A 26,398-nucleotide genomic window follows, 5' to 3' on the forward strand; every position below is an offset into this window, starting at 1 on the left:
CGGGTTAACTTATAAAGTGACATTTTAAATTTGCCGCTAAACTTCCGGTTCGAAACGCCTCTGAGGATGACGTATGCGTGTGACGTAGCCCGGGGAACACGGGTATGCCTTCCACATTGAAGCCAATACGAAAAAGCTCTGTTTTCATTTCGTAATTCCACAGTATTCTGGACATCTGTGTTCGTGAATCTGTTGCAATTATGTTCATTGCATTATGGAGAAAGAAGCTGAGCAAGCAAAGAAGAAAGTTGTCGGTGCGAAACGGACGTATTTTTCGAACGAAGTCAGCAACAACAGTACACAGCCGGCGCGTCTTTGTTTACATTCCCGAAAGAGGCAGTCAGGATGGAAGAACTCGGATAACAGAGACTCTAACCAGGAGGACTTTTGACTTCGATACACAGACGCCTGTAGAGAACTGGGACAACACAGACTCTTACCAGGATTACTTTGATTTGGATGACAAAGACGCAGACGTGCTACCGTGAGTATGCAGCTTTGGCTTCTAAACATTTGATCGCTTGACCGTATGTGCGCAACTTTTTTTTTGCGTATGTACGTAACTTTTTTAAATATATAAGCTTTATGAACCTTGGGTTAGGTGAACGGTCTTTTGGGCTGAGTGATTGTGTGTGTTGATCAGGTGTTTGAATTGTATTGGCGTGTTCTATGGAGCTAGGAGCTAGCATAGGAGCTAGGAGTTAGCATAACAAAGACGTAGGTGTTTTTATGCAAGATTAATTTGTGTCATATTAAATATAAGCCTGGTTGTGTTGTGGCTAATAGAGTAAATATGTCTTGTGTTTATTTACTGTTTTAGTCATTCCCAGCTGAATACCAGGTACCGTGAGTATGCAGCCTTGGCTGCTAAACATTTGATAGCTTGACCGTATGTGCGCGTCACGTACGTAACTTTTTAAAAATATATAAGCTTTATGAACATTGGGTTAGGTGAACGGTCTTTTGGGCTGAGTGATTGTGTGTGTTGATCAGGTGTTTGAATTGTATTGGCGCGTTCTATGGAGCTAGGAGCTAGCAGAGGAGCTAGCATAACAAACACGTAGGTGTTTTTATGCAGGATTAATTTGTGGCATATTAAATATAAGCCTGGTTGCGTTGTGGCTAATAAGAGTATATATATGTCTTGTGTTTATTTACTGTTGTAGTCATTCCCAGCTGAATATCAGGTCACCCCCGGCTCTCACAGCATCTTCCCTATCTGAATAGCTTCAACTCCCCACTAGTCCTTCACTTGCACTTTACTCATCCACAAATCTTTCATCCTCGCTCAAATTAATGGGGAAATTGTCGCTTTCTCGGTCCGAATCTCGCTCACTTCATGCGGCCATCATTGTAAACAATAGGGAACTTTGCGTATATGTTCAATTGACTACGTCACGCTACTTCCGGTAGGGGCAAGCCTTTTTTTATCAGATACCAAAAGTTGCGATCTTTATCGTCGTTGTTCTATACTAAATCCTTTCAGCAAAAATATGGCAATATCGCGAAATGATCAAGTATGACACATAGAATAGATCTGCTATCCCTGTTTAAATAAAAAAAATTCATTTCAGTAGGCCTTTAAATAAATAAAAAATAATGCAATGCACGCCTAATACTAATAGTATCACTTAAAGTTATCCGCAGATTCGCGAATTAGCAACAAAATAAAACCTTAGGTTTGTAAACTCATTTACCAATTTAGCAGCGTGACAACACCAAAAAATGACTTAATTCAGAGTTATAAGTGGGAGTGATTTTTTTTTACGGGGTTTATGAAACCATAAACATTATAGTTTACCAAACATGTTTGGAGCAACAGCTGTTTTCAATTCAATTAACTATTTGTAGCCCGCGCAAACGCAGGTAATATCGAGTGAATTTAAACATTTTACTATTTAATATACCTTTTTTTTTGTTTATTGTTTGTGAAAATAAAGCGGGTGACTCAAGCTAAGGAATTTCCAAGCCTGCTAACAATTAGCACTCACCTGTGAGGTCGACTAGCAAGGGTGATGAAGAGCTGGAGGCTCCAGGCAAACTTTCTGCTTTGGCATGTTTGTACCAGCAATGAGGCCGCTGGCAGCGCCCGGTGAAAGGGCAGGTGAGCCGGACAAAACGACCGGACGACGGGAACATCGCTCTTTGAACCCTCGCCGGGGTTTGGACCGACGACGAGCGGGTCTGACCGAACCTGGACGCGTCCTCGACCCCACTTTTATAGCCTTCAGGGCGACTCTTACGAGCTGTTGAAACTAATGAAAGAAATATATATTTACAATAATCTGGTGGTCAATAATAATATTACAAAATTGTAACGAACTAAAACAAACTTTAAAAATGGTCCACCAGTATTTCATCTAATGACTTGAAATTACCCTGCAGTAAGTCCTCCTGGTCGGCAGGTGGCACTGCGTTTGCATGCGCCATTGTCTTCAGTTACTTCCCCCTGCGACAGCGAGCATAACATCGATATTAGTTTACATTTCTACACTCATGTTTACACCAACATAACTCACGTTTTGTCACGCTTGCAATGGAAAGCAGCGAAGATGAGGCGCAAGAGGACGAAACCGAATGGGAGCAAGATATGAAGGGGTCGCCATTCGCTGTCTCAGGTAAAGTAAAAAGCACAACAACCAGCGTGAGAGAGATGTTTCTACATACCAAAAGGTGCAGACATATCATCATAAATCTAAATTACTGTGCAAGTATTCAGCTTTTGCGTTGGTGGATGCAACCAGATTCCAAGTAGAGCATCAAAAAGCAAAAAGACTTGAAAGAAGAGAAAAGGCAAAGACTGGTGATGTCATCAGATGATTATAAGACCATAGCTTAAAAAGTCAAAATGTGTGTGTATATGCAAATGCATCTGTTTATTTATTTGTTTTTGTCATTTTCAGGCTCTAACTTCCGGAAGACGCCGACACACAAAGTCATTTTGCATTTTGACCTGGATTGCTTCTATGCTCAGGTGGAAATGCTCAGAAACCCGGCATTGAGAGACGTCCCTTTAGGTATGAACTCACTCATTTGTGTCATACAGTTGGTTCCAGGCCTGACCGTGGTAAACACATTCCCGCAAAGTAGAATTATCAGCAATAAATCAAATATTTTCATTGTTAGAGCGTAATAAAACTGTTTATCAGAATCAGAAATACTTTATTACCGTATTTTTCGGAGTATAAGTCGCACCGGCCGAAAATGCATAATAAAGAAGGAAAAAACCATATATACACTACCGTTCAAAAGTTTGGGGTCACCCAAATAATTTTGTGGAATGGCCTTCATTTCTAAGAACAAGAATAGACTGTCGAGTTTCAGATGAAAGTTCTCTATTTCTGGCCATTTTGAGCGTTTAATTGACCCCACAAATGTGATGCTCCAGAAACTCAATCTGTTCAAAGGAAGGTCCGTTTTGTAGCTTCTGTAACGAGCTAAACTGTTTTCAGATGTGTGAACATGATTGCACAAGGGTTTTCTAATCATCAATTAGCCTTCTGAGCCAATGAGCAAACACATTGTACCATTAGAACACTGGAGTGATAGTTGCTGGAAATGGGCCTCTATACACCTATGTAGATATTGCACCAAAAACCAGACATTTGCAGCTAGAATAGTCATTTACCACATTAGCAATGTATAGAGTGTATTTCTTTAAAGTTAAGACTAGTTTAAAGTTATCTTCATTGAAAAGTACAGTGCTTTTCCTTCAAAAATAAGGGCATTTCAATGTGACCCCAAACTTTTGAACGGTAGTGTAAGTCGCACTGGATTATAAGTAGGGCTGGGCGATATATCGATATGCACGATATATCGCGGGTTTGTCTCTGTGCGTTATAGAAAATGACTATATTGTGATATTCGAGTATGCGTTCTCACGCAGTTGCTTTTAGCCGCGGACTTTACACTCCAGGTTCTCGTCGCTCTTTCCTGTATCTCCTTCTCACAGACAGACAAGCGCAGCTTCTACACACGTCACATACTCTCACGACATACGTCACAAACGTATACGCCCTCGCATGAGAGGTAGCAGCATGGCTAACGTTAGCTGTGATGCTTGCGGTAATACGAGAGAAAGAAGGTGCGAATCTGGTAACAAATGAAGGAATAATTAATTCCACCAAAAAACAGCAGGGGGTCCATCGTCTGGCGGTGGTTTGGATTCAAGTGGGAATATGTCAAACAGACAACCGTAATTTGTCAAGTGTGGGGCGAAAGCGTTGCTATAAAAAGTAACATTACTGCTAATATGTAGCATCATTTGAAAAGTCACCTGTTAAAGTTAAAGTTAAAGACCTACTGAAAGCCACTACTACCGACCACGCAGTCTGATAGTTTATATATCAATGATGAAATGTTAACATTGCAACACATGCCAATACGACCAGGTTAACTTATAAAGTGCAATTTTAAATTTCCCGCTAAACTTCCGGTTGAAAACTCATTTGGATGATGACGTATGCGCGTGACGTAGCCAGTGAAACAGAGGTATGGATCCCCCATTGAAGCCAATACAAAATAGCTCTGTTTTCATCTCATTATTCCACAGTATTCTGGACATCTGTGTTGGTGAATCTGTTGCAATTTGTTCATTGCATTATGGAGAAAGAAGCTGAGCAAGCAAAGAAGAAAGTTGTCGGTGCGAAGCGGAGTATTTTGCGAGGGAAGTCAGCAACACAACACTGCCGGCGTTTCATTGTTTACATTCCCGAAAGATGCAGTCAAGATCGAAGAACTCGGACAACACTTTACCAGGAGGACTTTGACTTCGATACACAGACGCCTGTAGAGAACTGGGACAACACAGACTCTTATCAGGATAACTTTGATTTGGATACACAGACGCGGTACCGTGAGTACGCAGCTGCGCTTCCAAACATTTGATCGCTTGCCCGTACGTGCGTGTCACGTACATAACTTTGGGTACATATATAAGCTTTATGAACCTTGGGTTAGGTGAACGGTCCTTTGGGCTGAGTGATTGTGTGTGTTGTGCAGGTGTTTGAATTGTGTTGGCGGGTTAAATGGACGGGAGCTAGGAGCTAGCATAACAAACACCTAGGTGTTTGTTATGCGGGATTAATTTGTGGCATATTGAATATAAGCCTGGTTGTGTTGTGGCTAATAGAGTATATATATGTCTTGTGTTTATTTACTGTTGTAGTCATTCCCAGCTGAATATCAGGTCCCACCCGCGCGCTTCCAAACATTTGATCACTTGCCCGTACGTGCGTGTCATGTACGTAACTTTGGGTAAATATATAAGCTTTATGAACCTTGGGTTAGGTGAACGGTCCTTTGGGCTGGTTGTGTTGTGGCTAATAGAGTATATATATGTCTTGTGTTTATTTACTGTTGTAGTCATTCCCAGCTGAATATCAGGTCCCACCCGCCTCTCACAGCATCTTCCCTATCTGAATCGCTTCCACTCCCCACAAGTCCTTCACTTGCACTTTCCTCATCCACAAATCTTTCATCCTCGCTCAAATTAATGGGGAAATCGTCGCTTTCTCGGTCCGAATCGCTCTCACTTCTGGCCGCCATCACTGTAAACAATAGGGAACTTTGCGGAAATGTTCAACTGACTACGTCACGCTACCGGTACAGGCGAGGCTTTTTTTTGTCAGATACCAAAAGTTGCGATCTTTATCGTCGTTGTTCTCTACTAAATCCTTTCAGCAAAAATATGGCAATATCGCGAAATGATCAAGTATGACACATAGAATAGATCTGCTATCCCTGTTTAAATAAAAAAAAATCATTTCAGTAGGCCTTTAAAGTACCAATGATTGTCACACACACACTAGCTAGAGAATGAACAGTGCTTACTCCGCATGTCAGTTTCAACATCTCCGTTTGGTGCCACACGTCCACAACATCAAAATGCCGAGGCAAACATTTCCAGATCAACACCGTATGAAAAAAATAGTGATTTTTTTAGTTGTGATTTTCTTCTCTGCATGAAAGTTTTAAAGTAGCATATATTAATGCAGTATGAAGAAGAATGTTTAATGTAGACTCATAGAATCATCATACTGCTGTGATTACATGCATCAAGTGTTCATTCAAGGCTAAGGCAAAATATCGAGATATATATCGTGTATCGCGATATGGCCTTAAAATATCGCGATATTAAAAAAAGGCCAAATCGCCCAGCCCTAATTATAAGTCGCATTTTTTGGGGAAATGTATTTGATAAAACCCAACACCAAGAATAGACATTTGAAAGGCAATTTAAAATAAATAAAGAATAGTGAACAACAGGCTGAATAAGTGTACGTTATATGACGCATAAATAACCAACTGAGAACGTGCCTGGTATGTTAACGTAACATATTATGGTAAGAGTCATTCAAATAACTATAACATATAGAACATGCTATACGTTTACCAAACAATCTGTCACTCCTAATCGCTAAATCCCATGAAATCTTATACGTCTAGTCTCTTGCGTGAATGAGATAAATAATATTATTTGATATTTTACGGTAGTGTGTTAATAATTTCACACATAAGTCGCTCCTGAGTATAAGTCGCACCCCCGGCCAAACTATGAAAAGAACTGCAACTTATAGTCCGAAAAATACAGTAAATGGAAAAACGGTACTATAGTTTTTTTTAACTGTAAAATCCTGGCAACTGAGCTGCCAGTTTTTTTTACTGTAAAATCTATTGTCATTTTTACAGTGTACAATTTGATGAATAACTTGGTTTGATATAACTCAAGCAGATATTTATTTTTGTTTTAATTTTTAAAAGTTTGAAATTGATGATAGTATTATATTTGTTGCATTATTTGATAATACAATTTAAAATATACTCAATAGCATGCAATACATGTATTTCTGTCTGTCACAATGAAACGATTACATTTAGTATGTGATAAAATGCTTTACTGACTCATTATTTCAGGGCTTTAGTGGGCCGCGTTAAATGATGTGGCAGGCCGAATCTGGCCCCCGGGCCTTGAGTTTGACACCTGTGATATAAAACATGCTGGCTCATAAAACATGGCAGCCACTCTGTGTTGCCGTGTCACAGGAGGATATGTTAAAAGTCACATATATGACATGCAGGTGTTTCTGACACCGTCAGGCATTCAGCAGAAGTACATCATCGTGACCTGTAACTACGTGGCGAGGCAGCAGGGCGTCACCAAGCTGATGTCGGTCACTGATGCCAAGGAGAAGTGTCCTCAGCTGGTGCTGGTGAAGGGCGAAGACCTGACTCACTACAGAGAAATGTCCTACCAAGTCACCGGTGAGCAGGCTGCAGTTCATGTTCTAATATTTATGCAGTGTGCAATAGCAAGTTAGTATTTTGTATGTGAAAAATGATTTGGAGCGCATGAGAAACTTGAAATCAGTTTGCGGCAATTGACACAAATTCAACCAATCCCTGTGAATTAGGGACTTTGTCCAATTCCTGCAACTTCCTTGCAAATGTTGGCTAATCAGCGTCATTTTGACCAAACGAGAAACAATTTAAAACGTATGTTTGGTTGAAGCACAAACAACAACGTGTAGCAAACATATCAACTCTTCATTGCTCAGATGGCACAAATGTTGTCCTTTTGGCGATATGCCTTCTGGGTAATGTAGTATATAAACATTTGGCAACACACCTCCTTCTTCACTTCTTAATTGACATGAATTTATATATTCATTAGTACAGGGTTTCCCACACATTCATTTATTTGTGGTGGCCCGCCACGAAAGAATTACGTCCGCCACAAATTTAAAAAAAATTAAAAATAAACACTTTTTTTTTTGTCCTCTCCAGCTTCTCAGGCAAATCATATAGTTGATGTAGATGCCCATATCGGCTGTTCATATTTACTTTACAAAAGAGAAGTGTAGGATACTTCTCTTGTTGCCTTATTTGTATTTGACTTTATTAAATGTATTTATATTAGAAACACAACATGTGTATATAACAAAGGGTGCAAAGTCTGCAGGCAGTAGGAAACACATGGTTAAGTGTAGGGAGTAAAACTGATGGCAGTCTAAAGTTCAAGATTTTTGGAGCTCTTTGTTCAGTGGATCAGATGTTTGATGAAGCTCTGTGTCTATCTACCACCACTACTGTTTTCTGCTTATTTGTTACTGACTGTGGCAGGACACCTCTGCCTCTGTTTCACTTTATGTTGCTGGTAAATAATATGGTTGTAGTAGTAGGCTAAAGATACATTATTTAGTATGCACTAATTAAAGGGGCAGAGCTTTGAGACATTTTAGCTTTTATATTTTATAAGATATATTTTTTGTAAGAACCACAATTAATAAATATATTTCAGTGAATAACTTATTGTTCAAATCTGTATATAAATATGTACATAAAGTGTTGTAATTATATTGTAAAATGGATGGATGGATGGATGGACGTTTAAAACAAAACTGTTATTATTAATTAGTAAGTATACATTTTTTGAGCCTTTTTAGAGAAAATCAAATCATTGTAGTAAATTATGCAAATTATTCGATGATGTCATGGTGACCACGCCCATAGCCACGCCCGTAGCCACGCCCCCACCGCCACAGGTATCTTGGCAGTTTATGGGAAACACTGTAGTAGGTGTAAAATAAAAGCGATTTTTTAATGATTCGTGATTTTTATTTGTATCGATTCAAAAAAATCTCAAATGACTCAGACTTAGACTTCCTTTTTATTGTCATTCAAATTTGAACTTTACAGTACAGATAAGAACAACATTTTGTTGCATTAGCTCATGGTAGTGCAAGATAAAAAAGCAATAAGATGCAGATATAAATAAATAGATTACTGTACAGATAAATATATTGCACTTTTGCATATGCATCCACGTTTATGGATGTATGTTATATTGTCTTTATATTCCAGCGAGTTAATCCATTGTTGGGGGGAATTGAGGGGATTATTATGATGTGTTCAAGAGTCTTATGGCCTGAGGGAAGAAGCTGATACAGAACTTGAAGGTTCTGCTACGGAGGCTGCGGAACCTCTTTCTAGAGTCCAGCAGTGAAAACAGTCCTTGGTGGGGGTGTGAGTAGTCTCTGCAGATTTTCTGAGCACTGGTCAGGCAGCGGCTTTTTGCGATCTCCTGGATAGGAGGAAGAGCAGTCCTGATGATCTTTTCCGCCTTTTTAAAAATGTTTTTAATTTATCCTGTCCAGCCACTCAGACAAATCATTTTGTTGATGTGGATGATCATATCTGCTGTACAGATTTACAGTGTTGGCGTTAACGCACTTTGTGTCTTTTTACGCACTGAAATCAGAAAGGACGCAAATTTCCGTAAGTCCGCGCATCCCCGGGACGCACATTTTTATTTATTTTTTACCGCCCGGTTCGCTTGTTTTTTGTTTTTTTTATCGATTATCGCTTTCCGCCTTTGTTTTGTTTATATTTGCCGGGTCAAATTATTAATTACTATTAATTATTAATTATTGGTCGACTTCAAAGTAATTCACTTTCCGGTACGATTTCTTAAATTTTGATTCGCCGAAAGTTTTATCGATCACAAATACTGCATTTCCGGTATTAGGACTCCCCCGTGTTGTTGTTTTCTGCATGGCGAGCAATAAACCCAAGAAGCGAAGCTTCAATGGAGCGTGGCTTTAGGAGACACTTTTCAGCAAATGGCTCACTTATGAAGATGGAAAGATGTTATACACGCCATGTAAAGAACACCTTTACGCCCGGGTGCAGTGATTTTTTGCCTTTGTGGCCTCCAACTAGACCTGCTGCTGTCCTTCTGTCCGTCGGTGGAGAGGCTTGGCTTCGACGAGAACTACGTGGACATCACAGAGATGATTGAGAAAAGGCGGGCGCACACGCCACAGTCCAGCTTTTCATTCAAAGGCCACGTGTACAACGTCGCAGGTAAGTCACGTGCAGCCCTCAAACTCGTGACTCTCTCCAAACCGATCAGTTAATAAACCCACAATGTCATTCCTGCACAGGTGATGCTGCGGATGCTAAAGCTAGCAGTCATCCAGAGTTGGCTTTGGGGTCGCACATTGCCGCCGAGCTGAGAGAAGCCATCCACAGCCGACTGGGCCTAACTGGCTGCGCCGGCATCGCCGCCAACAAGCTGCTGGCCAAACTGGTGTCGGGCGCCTTCAAACCCAACCAGCAAACCACATTGTTGCCGGAGAACGTTGGTGACATCATTGGCGCTCTCAGCGGTCTCCGTGCAATACCAGGTATGAAGCATCACAACATTTTTCCCATAGGGAATCAAACTGTCGCCATCATAACCCCTTAATTGACTGTAAGGGATATTTCTTACGTAACATTTCAACAACGACATCAAGTTAACAGTAGAGATGTCCGATAATGGCTTTTTTGCCGATATCCGATATTCCGATATTGTCCAACTCTTAATTACCGATTCCGATATCAACCGATACCGATATTAAAGTCGTGGAATTAACACATTATTATGCCTAATTTTGTTGTGATGCCCCACTGGATGCATTAAACCAGGGGTGTCCAAAGTGCGGCCCGGGGGCCATTTGCGGCCCGCAACTAATTGTTTACCGGCCCGCCACACATTCTGGAAATACTATTGTAAAAATAAAAAAGTACATTAAAAAAAGTTGCAATGTTGACACAAAAGCTGCCATGCAGGCTGTTTTTTTTTTCTTTTGTCTTTCTTCATTTCTCTTTTTTTGCCATTGCTCAAAAAAAAAAAAAAAAGACAAAAAATCCGTGTTATAACGAATTATTTTCAGGGCTCCAATTACTTCAAATATTTCACTTTAAAATGTTTTATGTGGTAAATATTGCACATATTGTGTAGTAGCCATATAAAAACATCAAAATTTTCTTTGACAAAAGCGCATAAAACAAACAAAATAATAGTTCCAGCATAAAATGGACAGATATATCTGAAGCTGATCTCGTAACTTAAGTGTTGAAGGTAAAAGAAAAACCTAATAAAAATGTATCACTTTATGAGTGGGGCACCTTTTGGATCCCAAATATATTTAGTGATTTTTTATTTATCTTTTCACTGTGATTGCTCAAAAATATGAAATAATTAAAATCTATGGTGTCCTGCATTATTGATCTTTTAGGGCTCTAATTACTAAATACTGCATATTTCAGTTTTACTATAAAAAACTAAGTTGTTTTTGACAGAAAAGCCACAAAACATTTTTTTAAATTTGTATTACTTTATATCAACTTGAAGTTGATATAGAGATTTACTGTAAGCGTTAAATAATTTAAAAAAAATAATAATCTGACTTATTTTTAACATTTTAATGACTGAGACCCTTTATGGTCCCCGGGACCCCTAAAGGTAAAATAAATAAAAAATGCATATATTTTGTTATGGTTTGAAAATGAAAAATATCAAAATGGCCCCCACATGCTTTAATTTTTCCTTGTGCGGCCCTCGGTGGAAAAAGTTTGGACACCCCTGCATTAAACAATGTAACAAGGTTTTCCAAAATACATCAACTCAAGTTATGGAAAAAAATGCCAACATGGCACTGCCATATTTATTATTGAAGTCACAAAGTGCATTATTTTTTTTAACATGCCTCTAAACAGCAGCTTGGAATTTGGGACATGCTCTCCCTAAGAGAGCATGAGGAGGTTAAGGTGGGGGCGGGGGTAGCGGGGGGTGTATATTGTAGTGTCCCAGAAGAGTTAGTGCTGCAAGGGGTTCTGGGTATTTGTTCTGTTGTGTTCATGTTGTGTTACGGTGCGGATGTTCTCCCGAAATGTGTTTGTCATTCTTGTTTGGTGTGGGTTCACAGTCTGGCGCATATTTGTAACAGTGTTAAAGTTGTTTATACGGTCACCCTCAGTGTGACCTGTATGGCTGTTGACCATTTATTGCACAACACAGCAGCAACAGAACCAATGTTGCAATAGCGGGGAGCGGCTAACAGCTCAGTCAGCATTAATATCACTAATGAGTTAATTGTAAACAGCGAGTGCAACATGCATGAGTGCCAAAATGTTGGTAGATAAAGCTGCCGGACGCTGACCTTCTAGCAACGTTGTTATCACACACACACTCATGGTAATCAAACATTGAAACTGTATCTGTGATGATCCGTTGACCGGATCATGTTTGTTTTAGTTTAAGACTCTCTTAGTTCTGTTTCAGCACCCTTGGGTTTGTGTTTCTGGGTTGCCATGGGTGCTGATTATTTTCACCTGCCTCTGATTAGTGTTCGGGATGCTCACCTGCTCCCGCACTAATCAGAGAGCTATTTATTCCTGCCTTTCGCCACACTCGGGCTTGCTGTTTTGTTTGCTTCATGCAACAAGTTACGTTGGTTATGCTAGCTTCTTGTTCCTGTTCCTGTGCTTAGCTCTACCGTAGCTTCCCGTGCAATCGGCACGCTTTTCTGTTCTTGTTTTCTCGCCTGATTTATGAAAATAAAAACAATTTTCCTACCTGCACGCTGCTTCCGGAGTTCAGTCTGCATCTTGGGAAACGATCCGCGCATTATCATGCAACCCCATCGTAACAGTATCGCCGTGTTCAGCATGATGCTATGTCTTCAGGGGTCGGTCACCAAACCGCCAAGAGGCTTCACACCCTGGGATTGGTCAGCGTCCGAGACCTGCAGCTCTTCCCGCTGACTGACCTGGTGAGAGAATTCGGAGCTCCGAGTGCGACACGTCTGAAGAATCTATCGCTTGGCGTTGACAATTCTCCGGTCACCCCATCTGGAGCCCCTCAGGTGCAGTCCAACAGCGTATGATTATCAACGTGCTGTCCGTGTTAACGTACGACGGGCTTTAGTCCCTCAGCGACGAAGACTCCTTCAATAAAATGTCAACCGCCATAGAAGTGATGGAGAAGATGGAGCAGCTCCTGAGCAGCCTGGTGGAGAGGTCAGAGGCCTTTTAACTCTTAATCTGCCAAATCTTTCGCAGTGCCAAACTTCGGTTTGCGATTCAGGATGCGTAAAGACGGCAGGCAGCCTCAAACCCTCCGGCTCACCGTCCGTAAATACTCAGCGACCAACAAGTGGCACAACCGGGAGAGCCGCCAGTGTCCCATCCCCCACCACATTGGCCGCACGATCACCTCAGGTAAGAACCCCTCAAGATGTAAATGTTGCGGAAAAGACGTGTTACGGTATATTGTGGCTACAGATGTCCGATAATGGCTTTTTTGCCGATATCCCGATATTGTCCAACTTCTAATTACGATACCGATATCAACCGATACCGATATATGCAGTCGTGGAATTAGCACATTATTATGCCTAATTTTGTTGTGATGCACCGCTGGATGCATTAAACAATGTAACAAGGTTTTCCAAAATAAATCAACTCAAGTTATGGAAAAAAATGCCAACATGGCACTGCCATATTTATTATTGAAGTCACAAAGTGCATTATTTTTTTTAACATGCCTCAAAACAGCAGTTTGGAATTTGGGACATGCTCTCCCTAAGAGAGCATGAGGAGGTTGAGGGGGGCGGGGTTGAGGGGTAGCGGGGGGTGTATATTGTAGCGTCCCAGAAGCGTTAGTGCTGCAAGGGGTTCTGGGTATTTGTACTGTTGTGTTCATGTTGTGTTACGGTGCGGATGTTCTCCCGAAATGTGTTTGTCATTCTTGTTTGGTGTGGGCTCACAGTGTGGCGCATATTTGTAACAGTGGTAAAGTTGTTTATATGGGCACCCTCAGTGCATACTTGCCAACCCTCCCAGTTTTACCGGGAGACTCCCGGAATTCAGCGCCTCTCCCGATAACCTCCCGGAAGAAATTTTCTCCCGATAAACTCCCGGAATTCAGCCGGAGCTGGAGGCCACGCCCCCTCCAGCTCAATGCGGACCTGAGTGGGGACAGCGGCGACAGTTTGTTTTCACGTCCGCTTTCCCACGATATAAACAGCGTGCCTGCCCAATCACGTTATAACTGTAGTATGATCGAGGGCGAGTTCTTGGTTTCTTATGTGGGTTTATTGTTAGGCAGTTTCATTAACGTCCTCCCAGCGCGTTAACAACACACAACAACAGCAGTCACGTTTTCGCTACCGTAAAGCAGTTCGTCTGCCGTAAACAGCAATGTTGTGACACCCTTAAACAGGACAACACTGCCATCTACTGGATAGCCTCCGGAACACTGAAATTCAAGTATTTCTTTTATTTATATGTATAATAAAATATATATATATATATATATATATATATATATATATATATATATATATATATATATATATATATATATATATATAGCTAGAATTCACTGAAAGTCAAGTATTTCATACATATATACATATAATATATATATATATAGGAAATACTCGAGTTGGTGAATTATAGCTGTAAATATACTACTCCCCTCTTATCCACGCGCCACCCCCCACCTCCCGGAATCGGAGGTCTTAAGGTTGGCAAGTATGCCTCAGTGTGACCTGTATGGCTGTTGACCAAGTATGCATGCATTCACTTGTGTGTGTGAAAAGCCATTGATATTATGTGATTGGACCGGCACGCAAAGGCAGTGCCTTTAAGGTTTATTGGCGCTCTGTACTTCTCCCTACGTCCGTGTACACAGCGGCGTTTTAAAAAGTCATACATTTTACTTTTTGAAACCGATACCGATAATTTCCGATATTACATTTTAAAGCATTTATCGGCCGATAATATCGGCAGTCCGATATTATCAGACATCTCTAATTGTGGCAATAAAAAATTTGCTCATGTAAACAAACAGGTGGTCCAAAACGACTATTCTCATATACAACGTTACACATCATTGTCAAATTTGCATAATTGGTTGTGAGAAAGCGATACAAAAAATACAACAAAAATGTTTATAAATACAATTCAACTTTCATCTGTCGTTTACGTTCGCCTTTCTTCTTGAAAATTGATACTGGTACTCAACAGTGCCAATCTTCGGTACTTTTGTGTGTGTTCCTGTGGTATAGGGCTGGGCGATAAAATACCGTATTTTCCGGACCATAGGGCGCACCGGATTATAAAGCGCACCGCCGATGAATGGTCTATTTTGATCTTTTTTCATATCTAAGGCGCATGGGATTATAGGGCGAATTAAAGGAGTCATATTATTATTATTTTTTTCTAAATGTAAAAGACTTCCTTGTGGTCTACATAACATGTAATGGTGGTTCTTTGGTCAAAATGTTGCATAGATGATGTTTTACAGATCATCTTCAAGCCGCTTTCTGACAGTCGCTTCAGGATGCACTGTTTTGTGGGCGGTCTTATTTACGTGGCTCACCTTCGACAGCGTCTTCTCCCCGTCATCTTTGTTGTAGCGGTGTAGCGTGAAAGGACGGGAGTGGAAGAAGTGTCAAAAGATGGCGCTAGCTGTTTTAATGACATTCAGACTTTACTGTAATCAACAACGGAGCAGCATCTTCTCATCCGCCGGAAATGTGTGCCGTGAAAAAACGTCCGACCGGAAGTCTCTAATAACTAAATTTCCTTGGGTGAATAATGTAAACTCACTACACCGGTATGTTTTAGCGCTTTCATGGCGAGTTTACTGACAGATGTAAGTAAGAACTTTACACTACTTTATATTAGAAATGGCAACATCGGAGGATGAATGTCCCATAGTACATAGTCTAAAGCACTGGTGTCAAACTCAAGGCCCAGGGGCCAGATCTGGCTCGCCACATCAATTTGTGCAGCCCCCGAAAGCGTGGAAAGAATCTGTAAATAAATTACCTTATCTTTTCTTAATAAATGTAATACAAAATTAAATGTACTTTGTACAATTACATATATTTACACTTTAATCATCTGTAATAATAAAACAAAATATTATATGATCATACATTTCAAAACAATGTTATTGTTCAAATAAAGATAAATACTTAAATATCTGCTTGACTTATGATTTCAAAGCAAGTAATCCAACAAACTGTTCGTTTTACCGTAAAAAAATTGTACAGTAAAATTCACTTTCAATATAGAGTATTAATACACTATAAAACACAACACCCGTAGACTTTACAGTGTTAAAAACTTGCATGAATTTTTACGTAAAAAAACCAGTAGTAATGTTTTTCCATTCCATTTAATTTAATTCCATGTATTTTTTGATTTTATATGCTGTATGAGCTGCCAGTTTTATACAGTACAATCTAAAGATTTGGTTTTGTACAGCGTACGTAAAAAAAGACAGCCCATTATACACATGTTTTATATATACACATTTATATTCATACTGTATATTAGCGGCCTTCTGAGGGCAACCATAACTGCGATGTGGCCCTCAATGAAAACCAGTTTGACACCCGTGGTCTAAAGCTTATGATCAAGTTATTTTCCCTTCAGCTTTTCAGTATAGTTTTCATTCACCAGAAGAAAAACTGTTTGAGTGATCTGACATCAAAGGTGAACTCACTGCAATGCTCCGCTAATCTCTGTGAAACATTCAGATGTTTGGCTCAGCTATTCACTTTCTGAAATGTCTTGTCAGCCGGCAGTGATGACGCCGTGTTACAGCTGGTCTCCTTGGCCATGAAGCTCTTCTCCAAAATATTGGACATCAACACGGCCTTCCACCTGACCCTCATCAACGTGTGCTTCAGCAACCTGCAGGCCAAAGGGCCTTCTGCCGGCGGGCGGAGCTCCATCAAATCCTTCTTCGCGCACGGCTCCTCGCCCAAAACATTCTTCTCGTCTCCTCAAAGACAGGTAAGTGTCTCTGTGTGACCCTGGCATGATGTTTCCTCTCTGATAAATAACCCTTTACATTCAATATATTCTATATATATATATATAGATATTATTACCAAATCTGTGTTATGTGTTTTATGTTGCACGATTGCACCAAGAAAAATTCCTAGTTTGTGAACCCGTTCTCAAACAATGGCAATAAAACTATTCTAATTCTGATTCTGATTCTGATATATACAATATATATAATTGGCTGTATTTATATTATTCACATGTGAATAATGCTGTATATTAGACTTTATTTATGTTATTCACATGTGAATAATGCTGTATAATAGACTGTATTTATGTTATTCACATGTGAATAATACTGTATAATAGACTGTATTTGTGTTACTCACATGTGAATAATACTGTATAATAGACTGTATTTGTGTTATTCACATGTGAATAATGCTGTATAATAGACTTTATTTATGTTATTCACATGTGAATAATGCTGTATAATAGACTGTATGTATGTTATTCACATGTGAATAATGCTGTATAATAGACTGTATTTATGTTATTCACATGTGAATAATACTGTATAATAGACTGTATAATAGACTGTATTTGTGTTATTCACATGTGAATAATACTGTATAATAGACTGTATTTGTGTTATTCACATGTGAATAATACTGTATAATAGACTGTATTTGTGTTATTCACATGTGAATAATACTGTATAATAGACTGTATTTGTGTTATTCACATGTGAATAATACTGTGTAATAGACTGTATTTGTGTTATTCACATGTGAATAATGCTGTATAATAGACTTTATTTATGTTATTCACATGTGAATAATGCTGTATAATAGACTGTATTTGTGTTATTCACATGTGAATAATACTGTATAATAGACTGTATTTGTGTTATTCACATGTGAATAATACTGTATAATAGACTGTATTTATGTTATTCACATGTGAATAATGCTGTACAATGGACTGTATTTATATTATTCACATGTAAAAATACCTAAATGTTTATTGTCTATTGTGAGCGAACTGTGGTGCTGAATTTCCCCTAGGGATCAATAAAGTACTTTCTATTCTATTCTATTTTAAAGTATGTATTACTGCACAGGGGAACCCACTTAAGTTGATTGATCGTCTATGTGGATCAACTCGTCAAGTCCTTATTATTAGGGCTCGGCAATATAGCTAAAAACTGTATTACGATACAAATGTTTCATATTTGGCGATAACGAAAATGTGTATTTTTTATGACCTATTGAAAATAAGGACCAGGCGAAAGTGTTACCATTTGTATTTCAAATGCAACCTTCCTCTGATTATAATCCCCTTAGGTATCAAGGCACAAAGGAAAGGAAATGTCAACACAACCATGGAAAATACTCAATCAATGTAAACAAAATACTAAAGTCAAACTAGAATCTGTGCAATTCCGATAGGAATGCCACCACTGAAATGCGCAAGTCGAACTGAAATGCTAACGTTTGCATGCTAACAGTTAGCATGTGTCAGGTACCACGTTTATTTAGTCAAAGGTGTACTTCTGCAAAAAAATGACTAATGTTAGCATGCTAACAGTTAATGTATGTCAAGTAGGAAGTTGTGTGACTCTGTAGTAAACGGTTGCAAAATTAGCTAAAAAGTTAGCATGCTAGTTATGTAAAAAAAAAAAAAATTAAGTTATCGTGGAAGTAAGATAACTGTGGAAGTTGCCCTCCAGGGGGTTCTTCGGACCACCAAGCACTGACATGACAGCCCGGTTCAGGCTCACAATACGGTTTTATTTTTCAATAAAGTCGGTCTATTGCTTTCCAGCAATTGTTTTTGTGTCCGTCTCAGGCTCGCTCTCGCTCTTACTCCAACTCCAACCCCACTCTTCCTCCCGGCTGCTGCCTTTTAACAGAGCGACAGGTGATTAGATAACCAGGCCCAGGTGGGCCATCTACGCACCTGTCGCTGATTTCGACACACCCCGACACACCCCGACACACCCCGCTTCGCCGCAGGCCACGCCCCCTCCACAATAACATTTCTTTCTTTTACATTGTTAGCCACCGAGAGAAATATTTGCACATGTACAAAAGGTTTATGTCATTGTAGTCTATACATACAACACAAATACCGCAGTAGTTACATGAGAGTAGGGTTGTATGGTATACCGGTACTAGTATAGTATCGCGGTACTAATAAATCCAAAACTGTACTATACTATGCCGGTTCGCCATATTTTATTTTTTTTACAGGAATGACGGTGCGTCTTTACATCGCTGCTTTACGAGCAGAGGAGCATGTTCGGCAGCACACAATCACGGAGTACTTACAAGCAGACACAGTGTGTAGACAGAAAAGGGACAACGGACGCATTTTGGCTTAAAAACTAAAAATAAAGGCGAAGTTACAACACTGAAACGCCCTGAGTAAGAGGTGCTTTAAAACACTGCTAGCTCGTTAGCGGTTAAAGTCCATCCGGGGTCGGCAGTGTTTTAGCTACTTCTAAATCACTAATCCTCGCCTCCATGGCGACAAATAAAGTAAGTTTCTTACAAGTATCATACCTGCAGGACGAGGAATAGCTATACATGCTTCACTACACACCGTAGCTCACCGGCGTCACAATGTAAACAAACGCCATGGGTGGATCTGCACCCGACATCCACTGTAATGATACCAAGTACAAGAGCGTTTCTAGTCCCTGAACATGTGAGAACTTAAATTATGACCAATGTATGATCCTGTAACTAATTAGTATCGGAACGATACCTAAATTTGTGGTAGCATCCAAAACTAATGTAAAGTATCAAACAACAGAAGAATAAGTGTTTATTACATTTTAACAGAAGTGTAGATAGAACATGTTGAAACAAAAAATAAGCAGATATTAACAGCAAATGAACAAGTAGATTTATAATCCATTTTTACAGCTTGTCCTTTATCATTTTGACAAAATAATAGAATGAGAAAATACACAGTATCTTACTGCATGCGTCAGCAGACTAATTAGGAGCCTTTATTTGCGTACTTACTACTAAAAGACAAGTTGTCTAGTATGTTCTCTATTTTATTTCAGGACAAAATTGTTCTTCAATCGCAATAAGAAACATGTTGTCAGAATAATTGTATCAAGTTATCACAACACTTTGTGTTTCAATGAGTTCCCGGCGAGAAGACAAAAGCTGTCTTTGATCTACCAAAAAGAAGGCTTGTAAAACTCCACTGTGTAGGATGGGAAGCAACATGAAGGTGTTCGGTTTCTCTCACGTATTGTAATCAACTGAAAGATATTGTTTTGACCCAAGAACTACAAAGCGGAGAGAAAGCAGGGCCTGACTCCACCCAAGGCGACCTCTTCTTTGAACTCTTTTACGACCTTTTCTGTGAACTGTTTTACGACCTTTTCTTTGAACTGTTCTGTAATCAAAGGGGTTGGCTGTTTACGACCCCCGTCCCTTAGAAACATCAGGGAAAGTCCAAATAAAAGAGAGGGCGTACAATCTTTCGCCAGAGCGTGTTGAGACACTGTTGAAGGGTACAGTGTCCAGACGTTTCTCTTCAAATTGAGCCAATTTGAATTATGTCTCTGTTTAATTCCTTGCTTCTTGTCTCGTTTAATAGATGTCATCAGTGTTTGAACCTGACACATATGTTTAATATACCGTACCATTTTTTGTTAAAATAAAGCCAATAATGCAGACTAATTAGGAGCCTTTATTTGCGTACTTACTACTAAAAGACAAGTTGTCTAGTATGTTCACTATTTTATTTAAGGACAAAATTGTTCTTTGATCGCAATAAGAAACATGTTGTCAGAATAATTGTATCTAAGTTATCACAATACTTTGTGTTTCAATGAGTTCCCAGCGAGAAGACACAAGCTGTCTTTGATCTACCAAAAAGAAGGCTTGTAAAACTCCACTATGTAGGATGGGAAGCAACATGAAGGTGTTCGGTTTCTTTCATGTATTGTAATCAACTGAAAGATATTGTTTTGTCCCAAGAACTACAAAGCGGAGAGGAAGCAGGGCCTGACTCCACCCAAGGCGACCTCTTCTTTGAACTCTTTTACGACCTTTTCTGTGAACTGTTTTACGACCTTTTCTTTGAACTGTTCTGTAATCAAAGGGGTTGGCTGTTTACGACCCCCGTCCCTTAGAAACATCAGGGAAAGTCCAAATAAAAGAGAGGGCGTACAATCTTTCGCCAGAGCGTGTTGAGACACTGTTGAAGGGTACAGTGTCCAGTAGTTTCTCTTCAAATTGAGCCAATTTGAATTATGTCTCTGTTTAATTCCTTTCTTCTTGTCTCGTTTAATAGATGTCATCAGTGTTTGAACCTGACACATATGTTTAATATACCGTACCATTTTTTGTTAAAATAAAGCCAATAATGCCATTTTTTGTGGTCCCCTTTATTTAGAAAAGTATCGAAATACATTTTGGTACCGGTACCAAAATGTTGGTATCGAGACAAGCCTAATCGGGACACCCCTACCTTTTTTTTATTGACAATTACTCAACACGCAGACAAGATTGTCTTTTTTTGATGACATGTTTCCTCTTGTTCCCCTAAAGGACAAGTCCTCCCCGTGTGGTGCAGAAAATGGCTTCATCACATCCAGCGTGACGACTCCAGAGAAGGCCACAAAAAGCCCGGCGAGCTGTGACGCAGCAACACTCGGGGCTGAAATCGAACAGAGAGCTTCTGTCCCGGCGGAAGCGTCCCAAGACGTGACGTCACCCAGCAGCACCACATGTTGGCACCAGGGTGATGCCGATTTCACCGTGACACATGGATTGCCCCCAAACGTCGACGCAGAAGTGTTCCGTGTCCTCCCTGTGGAGATCCAGAAGGAGCTTTTAATGGGGCGCACCTCTCAGCCGGGTCACCTTCCTTCCAACCCCCCCCTAACTTCACCCCAAACCACCCGAAATACAAACAATACAGAGCAGGGTGTTGTCTATGACTTGGATCCATCGGAGGGAGGTGCCACGCCGCATCAACGACAGCCTGCGGGCAAGAGCGCGCTTCCAGGAGAAACCACCTTCGAAGAAAAGAAGCTGTCATCTGACTGCCAGCTGCCACTAAATGTGGACCCTAAAGTCTTCTCCCAGCTGCCAGCTGACCTTCAGGCCGAGCTGATGACTGAATGGAAGCAGCAGAAGCCGCTTCTGAAGGTCAAGAAAGCTGCCAGAGCTAAAGGGAAGAAAGGTGCGGGAAGCAGCAGCCAGGCAAACAGTTTGTTGGATTATTTTAAGCATGCTTAGTTACAAATAATAATACATCACAGTTTTATACATTCCCTACAAACCATTAAAAACATTCATGTTGCCGCCAATAATGCAAAATAAAACCAAACATGTCATAATTGGATTTTTTGGGGTCAAATATGCTGAAATTATTATATATAAACCTAGGATGTTAAAGGCCTACTGAAATGAATTTTTTTTATTCAAACGGGGATAGCAGATCCATTCTGTGTGTCATACTTGATCATTTCGCGATATTGCCATATTTTTGCTGAAAGGATTTGGTAGAGAACATCGACGATAAAGTTCGCAACTTTTGGTCGCTGATAAAAAAAAGCCTTGCCTGTACCGGAAGTAGCGTGACGTCACAGGTTGAAAGGCTCCTCACATTTCCCCATTGTTTACAATGCAGCCAGAGCGATTCGGACCGAGAAAGCGACGATTACCCCATTAATTTGAGCGAGGATGAAAGATTTGTGGATGAGGAACGTCAGAGTGAAGGACTAGAGTGTAGTGCAGGACACTTTTTCTCCTTTTTCTATTTCTATTTTCTATTTCTATCCGTTATCACGGATTTGTATTTTAAACCACCTTAGATACTATATCCTCTTGAAAATGAGAGTCGAGAACGCGAAATGGACATTCACAGTGACTTTTATCTCCACGACAATACATCGACGAAGCTCTTTAGCTACGGAGCTAACGTGATAGCACATTGGGCTTAAATGCAGATAGAAACAAAATACATAAACCCCTGACTGGAAGGATAGACAGAAAATCAACAATACTATTAAACCATGGACATGTAACTACACGGTTAATGCTTTCCAGGCTGGCGAAGCTTAACAATGCTGTTGCTAACGACGTCATTGAAGCTAACTTAGCAACGGGACCTCTACAGAGCTATGCTAAAAACATTAGCTATCCACCTACGCCAGCCCTCATCTGCTCATCAACACCCGTGCTCACCTGCGTTCCAGCGATCGACGGAGCGACGATCATAGATGCGGTCGGCGGCCCGGAGACGGAGGAAGCCAAGGTGAGGTCGGCGGCTAGCGCGTCTGCTATCCATCTCAAAGTCCTCCTGGTTGTGTTGCTGTAGTCCGCCGCTAATACACCGATCCCACCTACAACTTTCTTCTTTGCAGTCTTCATTGTTCATTAAACAAATTGCAAAAGATTCACCAACACAGATGTCCAGTATACTCTGGAATTTTGAGATGAAAACAGAGATTTTTGTATTGGATTCAATGGGGTCCAAATACTTCCGGTTCAACGATTGACGTCATGCGCATACGTCATCATACATAGACGTTTTCAAGCGGAAGTTTAGCGGGAAATTTAAAATTGCACTTTATAAGTTAACCCGGCCGTATTGGCATGTGTTGCAATGTTAAGATTTCATCATTGATATATAAACTATCAGACTGCGTGGTCGGTAGTAGTGGCTTTCAGTAGGCCTTTAAATAATACTACATTTGTTATTTCTAATAGGACTTTTGTAAGTAACTGTGCTAAGTGATAGTATTAAAAAAGTCGGTAGTATAAAAAAATTCATAAATATTACAAATAATGCAAAAAATATTCGAAAAACACCTATAATAATAAACAATGCAAATTAAATAATATGCTAAGTGATAGTATTAAAGTCGGTAGTATAAAAAATGTATAAAAATTACAAATAATGCTAAAAATATTGGAAATAAACCTATAATAATAATATTAATAATAAACAATACAAATTAAATAATATTTTTTGAGTACTATCATAAGTAAATATGCTAATTGATAGTCATGAATGAGCCAATAAAAAGTTAATGTTTAAAAAGTACTGAATAAATAATTTGACAAATTATGTTAAAATGTTCTAAATAAACCAATATTTTTTTTAAAAATCCAATAGTGCTCTTGTAAATAAATAAGCTAAGGTGGTGATGGTCGTATATAAGCCAATAGACACTGCTGAATAAATATTGTAAATGATGCTCACATTGTTGTAAATAAATCAATAATAATAATAGTACTAAATGTACTACATACATACACGTTCTAATAGTACTCTTGTAAGTAAATGTGCCAAATGATAGCAATAAATAGGCCAATAATTTGTTGGAAATAAATAACAATACTCAAAATATTTATAAATAAACCAATCATAATAAAGAATACAAAATACATATTATTTATATTAGTACTCGTCCTAGAAACCTGCCAGAGATAAAGAGAAAGAAGATGGGGGCAGTGGAAGTCAGGCAAACCAGTTCAAATATTTGAAATATTCTTTATTGTCAATTGGATTATTTTAAGCACTGTTGGATTTTTAATAAAGTTGAGTTTTAATAAACTTACAGACTTGCTTTCAAATTCCACAAAAAAAAGTGTTTCAGGTCAGAACATTTTGGTGAGATTCTGGATAACCGACCTTATTCTAGTCAATTATTTTCACTTTTATGAGAGCATTATTGGAAACTTCAACTCTTTAGAATGATGTAAGTGCCATTCACCGTCCTCCATGAACCCGGAAGTAGCCTGCTAACTAACAGATGAACTACCATTATTGTTTTTGTTAACTTGTTATACTACATGATAATTATAACAGAGAAAAGTATTTTTGCACAGTTGTATACTTTCCCTACAGATCATCAAAAACATTCTAGTTGCAGCCAATAATGTAAAATGAAAGAAAAATGTCATAATTACTGAATGCTGAAATTAGTAAAAATAAACCAAAGATATTAAATAATACTAAATAAATGTTATTCATAATATGACTCTTTTAAGTAGCTGTGCTAAATGACAGTAATAATTAAGCCAAAAAAGCCAAAAATAAATAATTACAAATAATGCTAAAAATATTAGAAATTAACCAATAGTAATAAAGAATGTTACATCATTCTAATAGTACTCTTGTAAATAAATATGGTAAATGATAGTCATAAATACAAAGTTAATGATTAGGGGAAAAAAACTGAATAAGTATTATTACAAATGATGCTAAAGTCAATAAGTCAATATATATATATACATATAAAAAGCACTGAATAAATATTACAAATAGTGCTCACATTTTTGTAAATAAACTAATAACAATAATAGTACTGAAAATACTACATAAATAAACTTTCTAATAGTACTCTTGTAAGTAAATGTGCTAAATGATAGCGATAAATAAGCCAATAATTTGTGGGAAATAAATAATAATAATTATGCCAAAAATATTTATTAATAAACCAATCATAATAAAGAATACAAAATAAATATTTCAATTAATTGTTGGTCTCATTCTTGTCATACTATATGATAATTATAACAGAGAAAAAATATTTTTTGCATAGTTTTGTTTTCCACACAGCACACTTAAAACATTGTAATTATAAACACAAATATCATAATTGTTTTTTTTTTGCCACGTCAGTAGTAAAAATGCAGCAAACACTCAGCTGTGACTCCAATGAGTCAGCCAGCTAACGGGCGCATTCTAACCCAAATTCCTGTGCAGTGTTGATTGTTGTCCCCAAAAAGTGTTTTTTATATTCAAACTGATCAGGTGATCATTTGTAACAAGCAAGTCATGATTCGTAAGGAGTTCCTTAAAAAAATATATCAACAAAAACTTATTTATATTTGTTCTATTCATGTTGTGTATGCTATTTTGCACCACTGTTTTTGTAAATAGAGAAGTAGAATAAGAGTTTATATGAATAAAAACAACACTGATTGTGCTTCTTTTCCCTATTGTTTAGGCTCCTAACTGTTATAATAGTATGTTTTTGTCAACCTTCCTACTTTTCCCTTATTTCAGTTTGAATATTTTCCTGTTTTTCCCGTATTTTAACTTTCGGGGACTGCTGGAGCAACACATCTTTCGGACGTCATCCTGTAACACAGTAAAGTCAGGCCTTCAAAATAAAAGTCTGCCAGTACAATAAGACCCTAATTGCCTCGGTATACACGTCGAATTGGTTCTGTGTAGGGATGTCCAATAATATCGGACTGCCGGTATTATCGGCCGATAAATGCTTTAAAATGTAATATCGGAAATTATCGGTATCGGTTTCAAAATTATTTACTCATCCTGGACATTCAAACTAAAACTTTCCCAAGTTCCAAACCAAATTCCGGTTTTCCTGGAAATTCAAACTATTCTTACATTCATACTACATTCTGTCAGCATTTCAGTTCAACTTCAGCATTCACACGCAATTCCTTCAGGAATTGCTTCATCCAGTTGCAACGTGTGTTTTACTTTTACTTGAGTATTTCTGTAAAGAAGAAAAAAAATGCTACTTTTACATCAGCATGATATTGATGATTACTGATAATTGCGTAGATAAATTGATCAGAGAGACTTCTTCCTGCGGGCACTGTCACATGACTCTGTTTCACCAATCCGACGTCAGCACTTGTGAACTTTGACTCCATTTCCCCAATCAAATGGAGCCTAGCAGTCACATGACCGCACTCACACTGTAAACTTATATATATATGACAAAGGAATGTTTATATGG

General features: G+C 38.8%; 2 protein-coding genes across 5 annotated transcripts in view; one reads left to right on the forward strand and one right to left on the reverse strand.

The window, feature by feature from the left end:
* Window positions 1-2,436, reverse strand: part of LOC133632570 (RNA exonuclease 1 homolog) — a 34,442-nt gene extending 32,006 nt beyond the window's left edge. The window contains exons 1-2 of one of the 3 annotated variants that reach the window (XM_062025045.1): window positions 2,379-2,436; window positions 1,992-2,255 (exon numbers count right to left, since the gene is read on the reverse strand). In XM_062025045.1, coding sequence (XP_061881029.1) covers window positions 1,992-2,255; window positions 2,379-2,430 — 316 coding nt within the window. In that variant the 5' untranslated portion in view covers window positions 2,431-2,436. The remainder of the gene's footprint in view (window positions 1-1,991; window positions 2,256-2,378) is intronic. The other 2 variants (XM_062025044.1, XM_062025046.1) reach the window with 2 other exon arrangements.
* On the forward strand, window positions 1,850-26,398 carry poli (polymerase (DNA directed) iota). Of its 2 annotated transcripts, XM_062025048.1 has the most exons (11): window positions 1,850-2,618; window positions 2,904-3,017; window positions 7,099-7,263; window positions 9,721-9,864; window positions 9,945-10,187; window positions 12,514-12,692; window positions 12,755-12,846; window positions 12,914-13,047; window positions 16,424-16,641; window positions 21,216-21,852; window positions 22,722-26,398. In XM_062025048.1, exons 1-11 carry the CDS (start codon window positions 2,537-2,539, stop codon window positions 22,772-22,774), a joined length of 2,061 nt encoding a protein of 686 aa, XP_061881032.1. In that variant the 5' UTR covers window positions 1,850-2,536; the 3' UTR covers window positions 22,775-26,398. The 2 variants fall into 2 exon arrangements, with proteins under 2 accessions (XP_061881032.1, XP_061881031.1); XM_062025047.1 differs by lacking the exon at window positions 22,722-26,398 and having other exon boundaries at window positions 1,852-2,618; window positions 21,216-22,710.

Source organism: Entelurus aequoreus, linkage group LG17 (assembly GCF_033978785.1).
Source record: "Entelurus aequoreus isolate RoL-2023_Sb linkage group LG17, RoL_Eaeq_v1.1, whole genome shotgun sequence".
Classification (NCBI taxonomy): Eukaryota; Metazoa; Chordata; class Actinopteri; order Syngnathiformes; family Syngnathidae; genus Entelurus; species Entelurus aequoreus.

Coding starts and splice junctions, on each gene's coding strand:
- poli (XM_062025047.1), top strand. CDS start 2,537: ATGGAAAGCAGCGAAGATGAGGCGCAAGAGGACGAAACCGAATGGGAG. Junction 3,018..7,098: donor ATTGAGAGACGTCCCTTTAG/GTATGAACTCAC, acceptor TGACACCGTCAG/GCATTCAGCAGAAGTACATC. Junction 12,693..12,754: donor CCCCATCTGGAGCCCCTCAG/GTGCAGTCCAAC, acceptor GACGGGCTTTAG/TCCCTCAGCGACGAAGACTC.